Source organism: Micromys minutus (assembly GCF_963924665.1).
Source record: "Micromys minutus genome assembly, chromosome: 24".
Lineage (NCBI taxonomy): Eukaryota > Metazoa > Chordata > Mammalia > Rodentia > Muridae > Micromys > Micromys minutus.
Window position 1 is genome coordinate 17,378,052 of NC_137959.1, and position 19,213 is coordinate 17,397,264.

General features: G+C 46.7%; 1 protein-coding gene across 1 annotated transcript in view; it reads left to right on the forward strand.

Moving 5' to 3' along the window:
* The window catches only part of SLC6A2 (solute carrier family 6 member 2), a gene marked incomplete at its 3' end in the record, with an annotated part of 34,477 nt that extends 19,203 nt beyond the window's left edge, over nucleotides 1–15,274 (forward strand). The window contains exons 4-14 of the mRNA XM_080936922.1: nucleotides 508–646; nucleotides 7,167–7,301; nucleotides 8,337–8,440; nucleotides 9,506–9,630; nucleotides 10,928–11,040; nucleotides 12,060–12,188; nucleotides 12,642–12,741; nucleotides 13,482–13,582; nucleotides 13,846–14,013; nucleotides 14,633–14,704; nucleotides 15,251–15,274. Of these exons, the coding sequence (XP_080793048.1) occupies nucleotides 508–646; nucleotides 7,167–7,301; nucleotides 8,337–8,440; nucleotides 9,506–9,630; nucleotides 10,928–11,040; nucleotides 12,060–12,188; nucleotides 12,642–12,741; nucleotides 13,482–13,582; nucleotides 13,846–14,013; nucleotides 14,633–14,704; nucleotides 15,251–15,274 (1,210 nt within the window). The remainder of the gene's footprint in view (nucleotides 1–507; nucleotides 647–7,166; nucleotides 7,302–8,336; nucleotides 8,441–9,505; nucleotides 9,631–10,927; nucleotides 11,041–12,059; nucleotides 12,189–12,641; nucleotides 12,742–13,481; nucleotides 13,583–13,845; nucleotides 14,014–14,632; nucleotides 14,705–15,250) is intronic.
* Nucleotides 15,275–19,213: the final 3,939 nt, after the last annotated feature.

A 19,213-nucleotide genomic window follows, 5' to 3' on the forward strand; every position in this document is an offset into this window, starting at 1 on the left:
AATTTCACATGAATGGAATCAGATGGAAATTGCTCATTCATCTGCCATGGTCATAAGATATAAAAAGTCCATCTCCATGGGGTTGGATCCTTCTTAGTACTCTACACGCTGTCCGTTCTGCTAATGGTGGATTTTTGTTTTGAAGGTTGTTGTGTTTTTGTGAAAATTAATTCCACGAGTAGTAGACATTACCACATTGGGGTTGGAGCCTTTGTGAACATCAAATGGTAGATATTAACATGCTAGTGATGTAGTGTGTGTGAACAGTGGTCTTTCTCCTACTGAGGACTGGTAGTTTAGAAAATACAATCTGGAGACTAGGGGTCTTCCATGTCTTATCACCATGTTCCCATGGCCAGCGGGTGGCACTTGAGCAAGCCATCCTAGATGTAGATAGACCAGAGCTGGCCCACATAAGAACCCCAGAATTATGCAGAATGATGAATCCTGTTACCATGCTAGGTGCTTGACCATCCACCCTGATGCTGTCCTCTCTCCCCACCACAGGCGTGGTGTCCTACACCTGCACGAGAGTAGTGGGATCCATGACATCGGCCTGCCCCAGTGGCAGCTGCTGCTCTGCCTGATGGTCGTCATTGTTGTCTTGTATTTCAGCCTCTGGAAAGGAGTGAAGACGTCAGGAAAGGTAATGTCTCTCTGTGTTTCTTCAGCTGAGAGGTTAGTCTTGGAAAGACACACAGGTGGCACATGCAAGTGTGTGTGTGTGTGTGTGTGTGTGTGTGTGTGTGTGTGTTTTCCTAGCTGCAATCATGTTGCTAGTGCAAAGACGTGGGTCTAGGAGCACAAGTTCATGTCGGTCTCTATGTGGACAAATCTCTTACCCAGAGCCTGACTCAGCCCAGGGTAAAGGGCTGCAAGCAGATCAGGCTTCCTCAGATTTTTCCCTTGATAACTTTCATAATAGCAGGGCTCAGATTCTGGGGCATCCTCTAATGTCTGAGACCAAGGCTAAAACAACTACTGGCTGATCTTTGGCATTGCATCTTACTTGGGAAGTTGACAATTTGCTTTACTATAAAAGTATACTTATTGAACCCCATGCTGAATGTTTGGGAGAAAATGCTTTTAAAGATAATTAGATGTGTGCTTTGGTTCTAACACAGTGTTGGGTGCCCACAAGTGTCTAGATACTTAGGAGAAGAATATAGGGTAACAGACCAGTGAGGTGGCATTTTGAACTTAGATGCTGCTGCCTTCTATGGTCACCTCTCGGGGATGGTGTATACTTAAGGGGTGACTCCTGATGGTTCTCAGGTTGGGGATTAAAATGGGGATAACAATCTCCCAGAGACTTGTAGTGTAGAACTCAGCAGAAATTGAAGTGATACAGCTAGGAATTGTTCTTTCTAACGTTTTGCTTAGATATGGCTTGGGAACAAGCCATACCTGAGAAGAGAGAGTTAAAAATGGTAAGGATCTTATCATGTTTCAATTCTGAGAACTGACTGGGCTCGAGCAGATGGTTTTTCTGCTCTGTGCAATATTGCCTGGGCCATATGTCTGGAAACCTGACTATATTGGAACGCATTAGGTGGTTGAGGCCGTCTGGGAGCCAAGTTGGAGCTGTCAATCAGTGGTGTAGGATCCTTTCCATGTACCTTTTCTGTGTTTCCTGGACATCTCACATGGTGACGACAGACATCCCAGAGAAGAGACCCTGCAGGAAGTGGCTCTTCCAGTTTCTGCATCACGCTTGTTCTTTGTCCCAATGCCAAAACTGATTTTGGATCATTGTCATCTAATGCTTGGCACATGGTAGGTCTTAGTAAATTCTTAGAGATCAGCTGAAGGGTGGGTGTGTGAGCTTCGGGGACTTCTTTCAATGCTTAGCTCAACTTACTAAGCTTTTATGGACACCTAGTACATGCTGTTTTAGATGCTAAGACTAGCAGTACACAAGTAGAAGACAGATGATTTCCTGTTTCTTTCTTCTGTTTGTGTTCCTGATGGGCTTGGGGTTGGCCCGAATGTACAGTGTCTATCCAGAGACATCTATGTGTAGCCTCCTTTAAATAAGCACTTGTGGTCACAAACTACATTTGCTATTATGTAGTCTGCTTTTTGTTTTTGTTTTTGTTTTTGTTTTAAACGTACCCTTACCCTTAGGAATCACTTCACATTAGGTAGTCCAATTATCCCATAATAAAAATATTAACTGTAGTGTTTTATGCTGTTATTAAGAAAACTTAGCAGATAGCCACATCTTACCAGAAAGATGCAACTATTTGCAGTTAGACTTGAGGCAGGCAGTTTCAAGGTCTGCCATGGTCAGAAAGTCAGAGACACTGCATTTTCCAGCAATGGATGCTCTGTAAGCTGAGAGAAAGGTGTATGGAGAAGGTGCTATTTATGCTAACTCCTGTCAGGGTAGGCATGAGCAGAAGTGAGGAGAAAGGGAAAGAGTCTCTCTGGAAGAACTTATGAGCAAAGTTATCAAGGTGTAGAAGCCCTGGACAAGCCCTGCTTAGGTTTCTCTGTACTGCTCTTGGCACCAGGAGCAGGACACACAGCTCATCCTACGAATTGCAGAAGATGGAGCCCTTGTTTCTCACAGTCATGAGCAGATCCAAGCTGCCAGCAGGGAGACCGGTGTTCCAAGATACCAGCAGGAACAGGAATTCTTGAGCATGCTTGGTTCCTCTTGTCAGATGTACTTTCTGAGTTGCGAAGGAGTGTTTCACGATGGAAACACCATCCATGTGGTGGCATGAAGAGAGATGTGCTTGGCCCTACAGGGTCAACTGAACTCAGGGCCCCCATTTGCGTAAGTTCCCCTGAATTATGAAGTTGGAGCACACAGAGGCCCCAGGTGGTCCATGAGGAGGTTATTTCTAGAACTGGCTTTACTTAGGACATTCCAATGCCCTGTCTTTAATTGTTCTTGTAAACTGGCTGATGAGGAATCCAAGAGAATTGCTTATTTCTTTCTGGAAAGGCCCACAAGCTTTTCTTAGTCATCCTCCAAGTCACAGAGGAGGCCTGGAATGAGTCAAAATGTGCAAGTGAAGATGATTTGGAAAGATGATTTGTTGGCTACTTGGCTCTTAGGAAGGTGGGAGCAAGGCACAGTCTGAGCTGGGGTGAGGGGGTACCCCAGACCACACACTCAGTGGCAGATGTGTTGGCCCAGTGATCACTTCAAAGTAGAAGAAAGTCAGAAGGGATCAGAAGCTGGGCTTGCCTCTCCCTCTCCTGAGTTCCCACACAATCTGTTTACACACTGCACCACACTTTGAGAAACTTCAGAGGCTCCTCATCCAGGGAGTTGAGATGGGATGACAGAGCTGTCCAGCCCCAGCCGTTCCTCATTACCTGCTTCTCTGCCCGCTTTTGGGCTGCTTGGAAGATAGGAAGACATGGACCATTGGAATATGTAGACGTTGTCCTGAAGTCTAGAAGATGCAGTAAATGGAGAAAGAGAGAAAGCCAGGCAAATTTAGAGATTATTTGAGCTTTATAATATTTAATTGATTGAAAATCTTTGTTGTTGTTGTTGTTGTTTGCATTTATGGTCAAAGCACAGTGCCAGCTGTCTTCCCCACTGTGTCAATCCTGGCTTGTCTTCCTGACTGGATCTGACTGAGTTACACGGGACGGACTCATTTGCACATGATTCATGCTTACACTAAACTATTTACAGCTCGTTATTTTCTTAAGCAACATCAGCGTTATGCCATACCCTATAAATTCTTCTCTATAAAAGACTATCTTCACCATGAAAATGGCCCCAAAATTTGGTTCCAAGACTATAAACTCTAAACCTGGAAAAGCTAAATGGAGTTCTACAGGGATACAGAGTGGATATGACTTTGTTGTTTATGTTAGTTCTCATCTGTGTGCGCGTGTGTATGTGTGTGGGGTGCACATATGTATTTGGATGTGGGTGGACATGTAAGGCCCAAAGGAAAGACTTCAGGTGGTCATTCCTGTGCACTGTGCTTGTTTTTGTTTCTGTTTGTTTGGGACATGGTTTCTCACTATTCTGGCACTTGCCAAGTAGGCAAGGCGAGCTGACACTGCTGGGAGCTTTCTCCTAGGAGTGCCGGTGTCTATATTCTCAGTTATGGAGCATGGCCACAACTGGAGCTTCTCCAGTTGCAGGTCTAAGAGGACCCTGGGGGACACCCTGATAAAGCTCAGATTTCTGATCTTTCCTGCAGAGCTCTGCCATCTGGAGGCCTTTTCTTTTATGAGCCACAGGCCACAGTCTTCTTCAGGTTTATGATCAGGCATTAGTTCGAATTTTGGTACTGTAGAGCTTCAGAAATTATCCACACACACATCTATGTAGGGAATAATTTATCTTTAGGGATGGAAATAATGGAGCATGTATCTCATACCAGCTTCTGGGAAACAGAGTGAGGCAGATAGATGCCTATGTGTTTGCCTGATCTATAAGAACAGGTTAACCAGGGCTACCCAGTGAGACCATGTCTTAAAAAAAATCAAATCAAACAACAACAACAGCAATATGTTTGAAGTGACAGAAAAAAAAGGGAGTTATTCATTTTGTTTTTTATCTCATGTTAAAAAGGAAGCCTGGGATGGAGATGGCAAAGCTGATAGGTCTCTTCCTTTGCTATGTGCACAGGGGAGCAAATGGATGTGAGGGAGATGTCCTCCAGTTTTTGACAATTGTCCTAGATGTATGACTACGTGTTCACCACCCAAAGCTTTAACTTTGAGTGTGTGGGCATGTCTTGATGCCTGGCACACTCACTATCAGCTCCATCGTGTCCTTATACATTCCTCAGGAAAACCAAATCCGCATTGGAGCCACACTCATTGCCGGTGCAGGCACTCCCCAAGCTCCATGGGAGATCCCTTGGAGTCAGAACACGAGGTGCTGTCTTCGTGGGAGGAATGTGGTCACACTTAACTTCCTGTGCAGGACAGTGCATCTGGGCCACAGCTGTTGATGTGAGTTGCAGGAAACTGTAGTTGTTAGGATAAGGATAGATGACGGCTCTTCTTTGTTCCTGCTGCCAAGGGTTGGGATCCACTTGCCCCAGTTTGGGAAACTGAATCTTCTGAGACCAATGTGAGGCCACCCAGATGCAACAGCCTCTCTTCCAAGGGCATGGTTCTCTCCCCCTTTGGTTATCAAGTTTGTCCCCCCATGTTTGTGCATTCATGACTTGTCAAAGAACACAGAACACAGCCCATGTTCTCAAAGATATCATAGAACCAGGGAGTGACTGGATGCCATAAAGTATGAGAACTTTCTGGTTCCCTCGGGACCAGATGTGCTCACCACTGGAGAGTCTACTCACTCTGTTCCCTCTCTCATTCGTTGCTTGTAATTTCATTCTTCCATTGACTGTCACTCACTGTCCTTCTGGTTTGTGACTCACTTCACTGAAATTCTTCGATGCCTCTATTCAGCCATCCGCCTACTTAGCTACACATCCATTCATTCACTTAACCAGAGCCCATGCTATATCCCAGCATCTGTCTCCTTTTCTAACACAACCTTTCATCCACATGACCATTCATTCACTCACCTAACACACATTTCAAAGGAACCATATATACTAGGAATAAAAAAACCAGGAAGATAAATTCCATCCTCTAAACATGGATATGGAAAAGCGTGGGAGTCTGTCACTAATATGTCAATTTTTGTTTTGGACCATATCTTTCTGGGCTGACAAAGAACGTTACTCTCAGTCATGACCTGAGTCTTCCATGTTCTATCTAGGGCTGTGTATGGATTCTTTAGAAGGCAGAGTTTCTGAGCTGTAGGGAAAGAACAGTGTCATTAAGCCATATGTACACTCACATTTCAGCTTTGTGTCTGACTACCTAGCCCTGGCTCAGTTCGGTGCACAACTTTTCTGCAAAGAAAATGGTACAGCTCACAGCTGTATCAGGAGTGGAGACAGTAACCTTGGCTACATGTTGATCTTAGTTGGGAAAAAAAAAAAACATTGGAGTTGAGGCTGAGGCTGTGCTTTAGACTATTTAAACAGCAAATTTCAGGACTGGGAACTGTCTTCTACGTTCTTGTAAATAAGTCCCCTGGTGTACTTTATTTAATGTGTGCCCAGGAGCATGGAGGATTAGTGACAATGACAACCCTCCTGGTCACTCCTTTCTCTGTTCCTCCAAGTAGGGCAGGGTGTGACTATATGTTTTGATTCTGAAGGTAATTTCTTCCCTTTTGTGTTTCTGCAAAGAAAGTTTGTCTTGATCTCAATCTGCTCATACTTATATAGAGAATTGTTTTTGATTTTGGTTTTTTTTTTTTTCTGTTTTCTGCCCAGCTACATGTACCAGACTTGAGAGGATACACTGAAATGTGGATTCAAAAAAGGGAGAGATTCTAAGTGTTGTACACATTTGTAATCCCGGTACTTGGGAGACTGAGGCAGGAGGATCATGAATTTGAGGGGGCCTGGGCCACAACTGAATCAATGTCTCATAGAGAAAAAAAAGTATCTCAGCGATAGAGTATTTGCTTGATGTGTGGACAGCTCTGGGCTCCATTCTCAACACTGAAGAAAATAAAAACACATAGCACATATGCACATATACATAACGGGGAAGGGCCAAAATATGCACATATACATAAAGGGGAAGGGCCAAAGGAGGGGAAGGAAATAGAGGAGAGAGAGAGAGAGAGAGAGAGAGAGAGAGATAGATAGAGAGAGAGAGAGAGAGAGAGAGAGAGAAGGGACTGGGACTTTTAAGTACCCTGCCTGTAAGGTGGGTGTAACAACCTATGCCTGTAGTGTAACAGAGGCAAGGATGATGGGGCAGACACTGCCTTACTTTGTGAGCACACTCGGTTTCACGCAAAACAGTGTGAAGGGGTACAGAGAGGCAGCTTTGTTGAGAAGGCCAGCAGGGGCTTTGTGAACCTACTTTTTGCCCTTGGTGACCCCAGTTTCCATCTCATCTTTATTCTCTCAATGACTGACTCCATCCATTCTGAGCTTCTCCAGGGAAGCCCTGTATCTGTTCATTGTTCTGTCCCTGAAGACAGCCAAGGACCTGGTCCTGAAATGAAGATGGTGGCTCCTCCAACACCAGGGGAAGGGAATTGGTGGAAGTCATGTTTGCGGTCTGAGAAAAGACCTGGTATCCTTGTTCCAGTTCATGGGCAGGGCGAGACTCTCATGGCCATCTTGTCCACTGCTCAGGTTGTCTGGATCACAGCTACCCTGCCCTACTTTGTCCTGTTTGTGCTCCTGGTCCATGGCGTCACACTGCCTGGTGCCTCCAATGGCATCAATGCCTACCTGCACATTGACTTCTATCGCCTCAAAGAGGCCACGGTGAGTGCCTGGGGGCCACCTACCTAGCATTGGTACATGTGGAGGGAGGCTTCTTAGGGTTGCGTGGTGACGGGTGCTGTAAGATAGCATTAAGAGGGAAATATTTAAAGAGGCTTCCTTCTTCGTTGAATATCTAGCTTCAAGGAGCAAAAGGCAACCTCTTTCCTGTGTATGTCTTAGGAAGATGATAAACCACAAGCCACGGTTCATCTTGAAACTTGCAAAACAGAGTAGTCTTCCATGGGTTCTGCTCCTGTTTGGCTTCCCCTCATTCAGTCAGCTATGCAGGCACTGAATCCTTAGTACAGTCCCAGAGAATGAATCTGCCTTCTCCCCACTATAGTGGAGGCTGGGGAAATCCAGAATAATAGTATGCAGAGGCATGGTAAACACTACGCTACTCCAATGCCTTAGTTTAGGTGTGCTGATGTAATTATAATAATAATATAATATATACATTTATACAACATATATATAATATGTACAAATATTATAAGTATATATTGTATCTTCAAGTTTGCATATTGGAGAGGTGAGATTGACTAGGACCAAACTATGACAGAGATTGGAGAAGAAGGTGAATCTTTAGCCCACCATCTGCTTTTGACACCAGGGAAGGAAGACAGAAAAGTAAACTCCATTGTGTCTAAAGGCTCTCACTGGTCGCCACCATCTGTAGTAGGAAGTCCAGCCGAAATCATCATCTTCTTAAGATACCATTTTCGTAACTCCTGAGATGGCCAGAAGCATTTGGTCCTGCCCTGTCAACATTCTGGCCTAGACTTTCTAGTTTGTTACTTTTTTTTTTTTTTTTTTTTTTTTTTTTTAATTCTGGACATTAAATGGATCCATTGGGCTCCACCAGGACATGATTACTCTGGCATCTGACTTCAAGAGAATCTAGGGAGATTCCAGGCTGTCACTATAGCTGTCTATGTCCGCTTCAGACCACATTTCCTAGTCTACAGCACTCTCGGAGTGGTTGTCCAGCCTCTAGGAAGTAGAGATGGTCATGCGTTTGTTTACCGATTTCAGGTATGGATTGATGCTGCAACCCAGATATTTTTTTCCCTGGGGGCTGGATTTGGAGTCTTGATTGCATTTGCCAGTTACAATAAATTTGACAACAACTGTTACAGGTAAGCATCCTTTTAGTGTTCACCAACACTAGGCTCCTGGAGTTGGTCCTTGTAGGAACAGAGGGGGCTTTATCTAGATGAGCCTGTACCCTGTGGATCATCCTGGTCATTCTGAGAACCCCAATGTGGCCTATGGGATTCAAAGAGCAGATTTCACTAGAAGACACCTCTTGGGAAAGTTGAGATCAGAAGCCATAGGAGCCCGTGGGGAAGGATCACTGGGACAAAGGAGCACAGCATGGTCTCAAGAGATGGTGAGGCTGTCTGACTCTGTCCATCAGACACTCTGTCAGTCAGGGGCAGAATGAACAGGCTGGCGAGGGCTAGCTGACTCAGTGGTAAGACTTCAGGGGAGACGGGACACCAAAGAGACCTCCAGTTTGGATCAGTGAAACCCTGATGCTACCTCCTCCAGATCCTGTGCTATGAGGACTTCAGAGCTGGGACAGATTGGGGCCTGCCTCTCTCGCTCCATTTAACAATCAAGGCAGAATAACTCTTTGATTCATGAAAGAGCAAGAGGAATGTTCAGCCAGGAGAGGTTTTAGGGCAGTCAGAAAATGGGGTGGCCATCCCCTTAGTAGGCTGCCGCTATTAAGAGTCTGGAAGTACAACTGAGGCAACCCCGGGAGGATAGTTGAGGTTACAATGGGCAGATGTGGAGTGGATGGACAATGACGGGGAGGCAGTGTGTCTGTGGATCAATGAGCTGCTTTGTTTGGCTTGCTAAGATGAGTATATGCTAGAAGTCATTAAAAATAAGCCAAGAAGGAAGTATGGCTCATCTTAGCAACACTCTGAAATGATAATGCAAGAAGACAGGAGACAGAGGGAGACAGAGTTTACTTACAGAAAGAGTAACTCTGATACCCAAGAGATTACCATATGCTTTCGGTTAGTTCTTTGCGATGCACTGCACCAGCAGGTAATTACCCAGTGATGGCAAGGCTTTGGGGTCCATGTGACAAGAGTACAAGGGAAGTTCCATAGATGGCCAGTGGTTCACGAGCAGAGTAGGGATGGAGTCATGTGGATTGTCCGTAGCAGCCTCTCTCTCTCTACCAGGGATGCTTTGCTGACCAGCACCATCAACTGTGTTACCAGTTTTATTTCTGGATTTGCCATCTTCTCCATCCTTGGTTACATGGCCCATGAACATAAGGTCAAGATTGAGGATGTTGCCACTGAAGGTAGGTGGCCAAACCACTTTGCTTCCAGCTAAATGAAGAAAGACTGAGCTGGATGCATAACACCTCTGTAGTTGGAGAACTGGGAGGTTTCTGGACTCCCATCTGTTGGGCTTTACCTTGAGACCATTATCCTGGCAACTTTACCTAGCTTACACTTCTGAAAGTCTAGAACGTGGATATTGGTTATCAGTTAGACTTCTAATGTAGGACATGTCTCTTTATCTTATAGAGGAGTAGTAGTAGGAGTCTGTGTGTCAAGAGTCATGCTTGTAGGGACATCTCTGATTTATAGCAACCTACTCCCCGAAAGCCTGCTTAACTCTTAGACAGTAGGAACTCACCGAAAAGAGGGTTAATCTCACTAACATCTAATTAAACTTTAAGGTCCTCAACCCTTTTCACATAACTATTTTGGGGAGCAAGCCTGAGCCTGAATTTCAGCAGGAACAAACTGTGTTCAAAACATACCTGCATCTTTCCAGCCACTTAGTTCTCACTAAGCTGCAAGGCAGAGGCTAACAGACTCTCTTCAAAGATGAGGGATTTGGGATTTAAACTACATAACAGATAGTGAGAGCTGATGCTAGCATTTGACCCCTTTCAGCCAGACTCTGGAACCTTTGTCCTCTATGGCCTTCTGTGTCCTTGGGGCCATAAAGAAGATGAGACCCAGGAAAGAGCAACCTTTGTTGGATCCTGAAGATCATGAGTTTCTGAGAACCAGAGTAGAATTCCACAAAGTAGAAGGCAGGTTGGCCACACATGACTTATAGCTGTTCAGGCAAGATGGTTTTTCTCTGCTGCTTGTTTGAGACGTAGATTGTGTTCATTTGCTTTGTATTACTACTAACAAAATACCCAAGATAATGGATGCATGAAGTAACAGGGTTACTTGACTCACAATGTTGAACTGGCACTCTTGCTTGGGGCAATGGCAGAGTTATCTGTTCACCTAATGGCCAAGGTGTAAAGCAGAGAAAGGGAAAAGGAGCTTGGGTACCAGGATCTCCTACAAGGGTGCCTCCTCAAAGAGTGGAAAACTACGTTGGGCCTCATTTCTTAAAGGTCAAACTACTACACGGTTGCACCAGTTGGAGATCAAGTCTTTGACATAGGGCAGCTTGGGAAACAGAGATCCAGACAATAGCACAACCTTTCTGTGGCTCCATCTCCCATCCTCAGAACCCTTGCTCCCATACATGCCTGACCAAGTGTCCTGAGGCTGGAGTAGAGCTTTTCCTTGTGCAGCCTTTATTAGGCATGCCAGCCACTGACCAGGTCTTAATATTTCTTACAGGAGCTGGTCTTGTGTTTATCCTGTATCCAGAAGCCATTTCTACTCTGTCTGGATCCACGTTCTGGGCTGTCCTGTTCTTCCTGATGCTCCTGGCTCTGGGGCTAGATAGTTCAGTGAGTGATCCTTCTCAGAATACCTTTCTCCACCCCTGAAATCCATTCCAACACTCAGCCTGCAGGCCTGCTGCTGCCTGGTGTCTGTTTCCAAGGGCACTATTTTAATCCAAACAATGAAGTAAGTCTCCCTTCCAAATGATAGCCTAGATCAAAGCCAGGAACCTACAGGAACTCTAAATCATACTGGGCCTCAGACACACTAGCCCAACACTCTGCTTTAGCAGAAGGGCTGCCAGACTTCAGAAAGGACATGGATAGAATGTTCTGTGACCCAGCACTTTCCCGTTCTTTATATTTTATTACAGACAACCAATTCAGACATTTTGGACCCTGTTTTGTTACTAGAGCCCTGTTTTTCTTCTTCTTATTATGACTTAGTCATGTGCAAAGTCAAGTTCCTGACATCTTTTTATATCCTTAATTCTTAAATGACCTTAAATGACATAGGGAGGGGCTGACCAACAGGTCTCACTGTCTTTGCTTTGCATTTGGTGGATCGGCCAGAGTACTATGTTGGAAAGGGATCCGAGACTGATTCCAGACCCCAGGGTAGAGTACTGATGTTGATTAACAATGTCTGAAAGACAGAGGAGAGGAGCAAGGGACTTGTCTGCCACGTAGTGACTCATAAGGAATAGACTCCAGGAGGCAGCAGGGAACCCCTGTCATCTACTGTGGGATAAAGTGTCCACTCTGGAGTTCTTTGGTGGATGTTTCCAGAAGGCCATGTTTGCACTTAGGTGTATTATTTGGGAACTGTATCTATCACTCTCTGTTCTTCATCGGTACTCACTCAGGCTGAGCAAGTGAGAGGTCAGGGACGTGTTGCTGAGGCAGGCAAGAGTTAGCTCTTCACCGTCCCACATAACCTGAGCTTGGTTGAGATTGGAAAAGGGGAAATGATGCATGGGGGGGAAGGCAGGGTCTGCATTTTCGTGAATGCCTTATGTAACTGAGGTTGATACTGAACCACAATAAGCCCTTCATCCTTACACCACCTTCCTGGTTCTCTATAGATGGGAGGCATGGAAGCAGTCATCACCGGACTGGCTGATGACTTCCAGGTCCTGAAGCGACACCGGAAACTCTTCACGTGTGTCGTTACCATCGGTACCTTCCTTCTGGCCATGTTTTGCATAACCAAGGTGAGGCTGGACATGAGACACTCTCTGGCTTTCCAGGACTGTGTTTCAAAAATTCAGACGTTCTCAGCCTCGGTACTGGGGTAGGGTGGGTGGGGTTAAGCACAGTGGCTGTGTTAAACAGTATAATCGTACAATAGTAGGTCCTGGTTGCCTTCTGCTGCTTCTGGGGCTGAGGATCTCCAAGCAGTGTTATTTACCGCTCATTTGACTTACAGCCAGCGCAGGTTCCCTGGAAGCTTATCATACTGTGTATCGAGCAGAACTCTTCCAGCCAGCAGCCCCTAGAGCCCTTGGTTAGAATGCAGACACACTGGGCTGTACCTGAGCCCTGTCACACATGTTTGTAAACAGGGCCCTGAGCAGGCACGAATAGGGACGGGTAGGGTTGGATAGATGCAGTTGGTGACTATTTATAGCCGAGAACGACTTAAGCCCTTTGTCTTTTTGCCCCAGGGAGGGATTTATGTCCTCACGCTGCTGGACACCTTTGCAGCTGGCACCTCCATTCTGTTTGCGGTGCTCATGGAGGCTATTGGCGTTTCCTGGTTTTATGGTAAGTGGGGGTCACACGTTTTAGTCTCTAGAGACCCGGGAGACACCCAGTACCAGCATCTGAAACACAATCAGCAGAGAGCTGCAGATCCCCAAACCAGACAGCTTGAACAAACAAATCAGGATGCCCAGGTAAACCTGAACTTCGGGTGAAATTTGAACACGCAGTTTTAGATCCATAGGACCCAAATATTGCATAGAATTGATATTGAATTTTTTCTATTATGTGTCTGGACTTAACATTTAAACAGATATCCTGTGTTTTATTTACTAAAGCTTCAAATGTGTTATAACTGATTGTTTCCCCTTGGCCAATCTCATTCTTTTTGGAAGAGATCACGGCGAGAATGTTTGATGGCCTCCTTTAGGTTCTGGTTTGGGTATATCCATGTGTGTGAACATACGGACAGATGGACTGTTTTCACAGAAAGTCTATGCTAGAGGAAAAAGATGGGTTGGGATCAAGGCATCTGGCTCCTCAGTCTGTCCCTCCCTTCCCCGAGCCCTTGCTTCTTCTGTTTCATAAGATAACCAGAGGGACACATGCAAGGTGACTGTGTCCTCGAGTCTGGTGTCCTCTCCTTTGTCATTATCGAAGAGCCTGCCAGGCTTCCTGCATTCCAGGGCCTACCTCCTGCCACCTGCCCTGCACTCCAGAACCTCATGCAGTGGCTTCAGGGGGAGGCCCCGGTCCTACATCTCTGGGCTCTCCGTGACAATGCTTGCCCCATGTGCTCACAGGTGTGGACAGGTTCAGCAATGACATCCAACAGATGATGGGATTTAAGCCAGGCCTGTACTGGAGACTGTGTTGGAAGTTCGTGAGCCCCGCCTTCCTCCTGGTGGGTAGGGTGTGGCTGGGGTGCCTGTAGGGTAGGGTGGCTGAGTCCAGGTTGGGGGCAGGGTGTGCATACTTAGTTTCTAAGGGAGGAGGTACTGGGGTCTGGAAACCCTGGTCATGCAGGTCTTGGAGGGGGGTGGAGAGTGTTCTGCCTTAGTGGGAGTGCAGCCAGGTCCCCTAGGTGCTGTGGAGAACCTCACTTTTGTTCTTTCCTCCCATTTCTCCCGGCATCCATCTTCCCTCCCTGCCTCTCACTTCCTGCAGTTTGTGGTGGTGGTCAGCATTATCAACTTCAAGCCGCTCACCTACGATGACTATGTCTACCCTCCCTGGGCCAACTGGGTCGGGTGGGGCATCGCCCTCTCATCCATGATCCTGGTACCTGCCTATGTCATCTACAAGTTCTTCAGCATACGGGGCTCCCTCTGGGAGGTGAGCTCTGGGTGGCTTGTGGGATGGAGGGGGGGTGGCTCTCCTGTTGAGGTGAGACAGGGATAGAGGATACTTAGGTTCAGCATCCCCGCCTCATTTGCGAGATAACCCATCTGAGCCTCAGTTTCTACATCTGTAACCTGAGAATAATACTGTGTAGCTTGGAAGAGAAAAACACTTGGTTACTAAGAACCGGGCTCATGCAAAGTGCTTCCTGAACGTTGCCTGCCAGTACCACAGCTGTTTCTGCTCATAAGAAGATAAAGCTCAGTCATGCTTGTCCCCTTTCAATGTGCGTGATGTCCTCAGATATCCCATCTCTCCTTGTCTGAGCCTGTTACCATGTTCCTAATCATCACAGTATGGTCGCCTAAACCAGGGCTTTCTGAAATGATTTGTTTACATGAATACATCACACACACACACACACACACACACACACACACACACACACACACACACCAGAGGTACCTTTTACTCTGACTTAGTTATGTTATGACACTTATTTGGCCTTACACAGTAGTGCCAGTGGACTTTTCAAATATCCCTACTTTGTAAGGCAAAGACCTCACCTGGGCCGCTTTCCCCAGGCTCCTGAGCTTCTCCGTCTCCCTTACAGAGAGTGGCCTATGGAATCACCCCGGAGAATGAGCACCACCTGGTGGCCCAGAGAGACGTGAGACAGTTCCAGGTAGATGCAGAGCTGAACTTGGGTTATGCGGGACAGGGTGTGGTGGGTTGTGGCTGTTCTCTGTGGTGCCTTCAAGCAAGGTCACAGTTAGGAACGTCCAGATGGCCGCCATCTTCATTTTAGGGACTAAGGTGAGAAGGGGCAGGAGGAGGTCAGACTTCTGTGTCTCCGGCCAGCTTCCTGATGTTGCTGTTCTGTTTCCTAGTCCTCTGATGCCAAGTGCTGGACATTTATTCAGCCCCTAATTTGTCACGTTAGTGTCACCAAATGAAGCCGAGCATTTTATATCTTGAAGGCACAGCTGCCGGGCATTAATAGCATGTTACTGGCCCAAGCAGTGAGGATGATACCTTCTGACCTTTTAGAGTGGTTCCTTTACACCCAGCTTAGCACCAGTTAGGGAAGGTGTTCCGAGGTCTGTGCCAGCAAGGAGGCTATTTGTTTTGTCTGCTCTTTGCTTTGTGTGGCCCCAACCAGCTGGCCCCTTGTCCTCTAAGTCCCCACTGGCTTTGTCCTCACTCTGGTGGCCTTGCTGTCCTTTTGCAGTTGCGGCACTGGCTGGCTATCTGAACCTGGCCCCGAGGGAGGAGGAACCCGTGTGCCAGTGTCCAGGATGTCCCCGATTCAGACACCGCCTTGGGATTCCTCTCCTGGAAGATGCCTTCCCCATCGCTCTCGTTTTCCCGGTTACTAATGATTCTGTGACTCTGGTTTTTGTTCACCTTTTGTTCGTCTGGCCTGGAGGCAGTGAGTGTGGAGAACTGGTGAGCCTCAAGGAAGAGGATGGAAGGAGGAAATGGGACATGAATTCTGGGACTCTGGCTTGAGGGGAAGCTTACTGCATTGGGAGCACACCTGAGCTGAGGTCTTCAGCTCAGGCAGCAACCCCTCCCAAATTTGCTTGTACTTCAGATCATAAAAGAAATCTTCAGTTCATCTAGGCTGAGAGAAGATCGGCTTCTGGTTAGATATCAAAAGCCCAACCAAAACCGGACAGGGTCTGTGGGTGAGCCAAGGGGTGCAGGTTACCCCTCTCTTTCCATTTATCCCGTCACCACTCTGGTATCTGAGCCTCCGTTTGGGAGTGGGACTTATTCACACCTAAAATGTAGCTGGTAGATTTTCGGGGTGGGGGGCGGTGTGGGAGGTTGGCAGGCAGTCTCTAAGGTAACTATCCAGGTAATTGAGAAGGCTGTTTTTGCCATGCTCTAGAGTGTGACTCTAACTTCTGGTGTTTGGATAGTCCCAAACCATAATGTTAGAAGAAATCTGTACCCCCAGAGAAGAAGGTCCTCAAAGTCACTTCAGAAAGGTGATAACTGCTAGGCAAATCATGTCTGCCAAGGCCACCAGCTAGTTTTGTTCTGTGCTACATATGGGTAGCTCCCAAGACCTTCCTAGGGATTGAGGCAGGGTCCCTCTGAAGCCAGATATGTGTGATGCCCATTATAGGGATCTCTGTCCTTTGGGGTCAGCTAGGTGTCTTAAGGCAACCTGATAGACTGTCATGGTTCTTTCTGGCCCACAGACAGTTCCAAGCCTTCTCCTGGGAACCTCAGCAGACAGGGGTCCTGAGGGGTCCTGAGCAGTGGAGTCTGTTGGCTCTGAGAATGGTTTCCTTATTTACGTGACTTGTCCCTTTGAGGGCACAATGGGACTTACCACAGCACAGCACAGCCTCTCATGTCCCTGGAGGACAGTCTGACTGGAGGGGACAGGTAGACAGGTTCAGGAAATTTCTAAGTTCACATATGACACAAACTTTACATCTAGCGCCCTCTGGTGGTTAGTTTTGGTTCACTGAAGGAAAGGATGGTTTGGTAAATTGATAGCATCTCCTTGGGGTTTACGTTTCTGGTTTGAGCCTCTTATGCCCGTATTTGAAATCTAGAATCATAGGTTGCCATTGTGATAGTGGAATTTCCTTCCAGAGGTTGGGCATGTGTGTGTGTGTGTGTGTGTGTGTGTGTGTGTGTGTGTGTGTGTGAGTGTTTGTGTGTCTGAGTGTATGTATCTGTGTGTATGTTTATGAGTGTTTGTATATATCTGTGTGTCTCTCTGTGTGTATATATGTATGTCTGTGTATATCTCTATGTGTATATGTGTGCCTATGAGTGTGTGTTTCTGTGTGTCTCTGTGTGTATATGTGTGTGTGTGTGTGTGTGTGTGTGTGTGTGTGTGTGTGTGAAATTGGAGTCATATAAGAGGCACATGGAGAAATTAGGATGTCTCCATGTCCCATGGAGACTGTAAAAAGATAGTTTATTCTGAGGACCCCAGAATTCCCCTGCTGAATCAGGGTCCTTGAGTTAATCTTTAGAAGATATTTGATATTTACATGTAAGAAGGCCAAATCACCTTAAGGCATCCCTCCCTGACAAATGTCTTTGAGTTCTAGGGAAAGGAAGGCCTTTCCCCTCCACTACAAGGGGTGCAAGCCAGGGCCCTGTTTGCAGCAACCTCAACAACTCTCACGAGTAGTAATTCCTCTCCAGTTGTTACCTTTACAATATTGTATTATTATTATTATTTAAACAATCTACGTTCACCCTCACTGCATCCCAGCTGCCCTATAGAAAGAAAAGCTGCTTCCTGTTTCCCACTGCCCTGGTAAGATGGGAAATCTCACCTGCTCAAGGTCTCTACTCCCTAGGAATCTGAGTCCCCTCATCCCCATCTTGTCTTCACAGTCCAGAGCACCAGGGAACTAACTCCCGGTTTATCCTACTCTACAGAGTACACAAAATCCCACACAAGGGGAAGGAGTGTTTCTTAGCTGAACAGTGTGGGGACGAGGGCAGAAGAATGTTCCTCATCTCACGCTGCCAGCCCCCTAAAAGGCATTGTCCTTGCGTTGATATCGATTTTGATGCCTTTGATGCCTTTGAACGAACAGTGGGGCCTGAGGAGCAAGTCCACCTGACTGTTTGGAGTGCGCATGCTCAGAAAGCCTGGGTAGAGAGCACAGGCTGGCCATTTTCTCTTTGTCATCCGTGTGGCCTCTTCGACTGCAGACATTGTTTCTGGGGGTTAAAGCTGAAATGTGGTGCTAGCCGAATGAGCCTCAGACTAAAGCAATGGTGCTTCTTTGTGGCAAAGTCGGCTCCTGAGTCTGGGACAAAGTGGTTTGTGGCTCCAAGCCCAGGTGCTCTAGTTGGGAGGGAAAGACCCAGAAAGACCCTGGAGGTTCTCATGAAGGTGCTAGAAGGTCACCTTGATCACCTCTCCACCCACACTTGCCTGATGGGGGTAAATGCTTTATCATAAGAAATGCTGGCCTTCTGTGTTCGGACTTTTTTTTTTTTTTAACAGTAAGGATCACCCAGGACCAGCATGCTCCTGAGTATGGTATACGACACTCGACACTTTTGATAGTTGATCGGACTTTCAGAGAATTGTTTTCTCTGGTATGTGAGGCCTTGTTTAAGGTGTTAACATTACTTAGCCTCCACCTGCCAGTCTCCATTCTAGAGTCGAGGGAGACAGACGAGAAAGTGGGCGCTCGCTCACTGCAGATAACCTGCCCCACAGAGGTCCCTAAGCTGCCTTAATTCTCAGAGGGAGTTCCAGGCCAATTGAAGCCAGTCCCCTGCCTCACAGTCATCCAGTCTAGATGGTCTAGATCTGGTAACATAAGACTGACACGTTCTTACCAAAGAAATTATTTCTACCCCATCAAACCCACGCACTTCATGCTGTTTGTTTATTTCTTCTGAAAGCTGGGGCGAGGGGGTGATCAGAGTGGGTGTTTGGTGTAGTAAAAGCAGCACAGCATTTAGAACTGACTAGCAGTGGGTCTGCAGCCAATTAGCGATGGCTTGAGAGAGGAGCTTTACATCTTTGGCTTTGGGGGTGGGGTGGATCTCTATAAAACAAGGATTTAATCGGACCATCAAAGGACACTTCCAGTTGAAAACACAGGTGGGAATAAAGCACAACACCCTTCTGCTAAAGTCACAATGAAGAGATCACAGCACCGCAGAAGCTTCCGGAAGTGACCCGGTACCTGGCCACCTATTAGGCTTAGAAATAGAGATTTCTGGCCTGCAGAGCTTTGATATTCCTTTCTATCTAGGAGCTCCTCTTTTTCAGAGTTTTCTTCTCATCTCATATCGGAAAGCCTTGGTGTTGAAAAAGTCAAGTCCAGCTCACTTGGTTGGACGCTTGGGTAGAGTTGAGAAGGCGGGGTGTGGCTCTGCTCTGTGTCTGAAGGTCTGGGGACCCAGCTCTGCCCACAGCAGGGTGCCTGGCCCCGGTTGGTGAATGTGAAGTGTGTGTGTGTGTGTGGGTGGGTGTGGGTGTGTGGGGGGTGCCTTTTCTTGCACTGCTGTCTCTTTATCTGTGTAAATAGGGTGATTTCTGTCCCATCTTCTCGTGTCTCCTGTGACTTTCTGTGTCTGCTTTGGGTTTATTTTGAATGTTGTTCTCCTCGTGGGAAAAACAAACAAATAAATGTACAGCATAATAAAGGGCGATTCCTGCGCTGCGTGTTTGGTTGTGGAGTCCTGA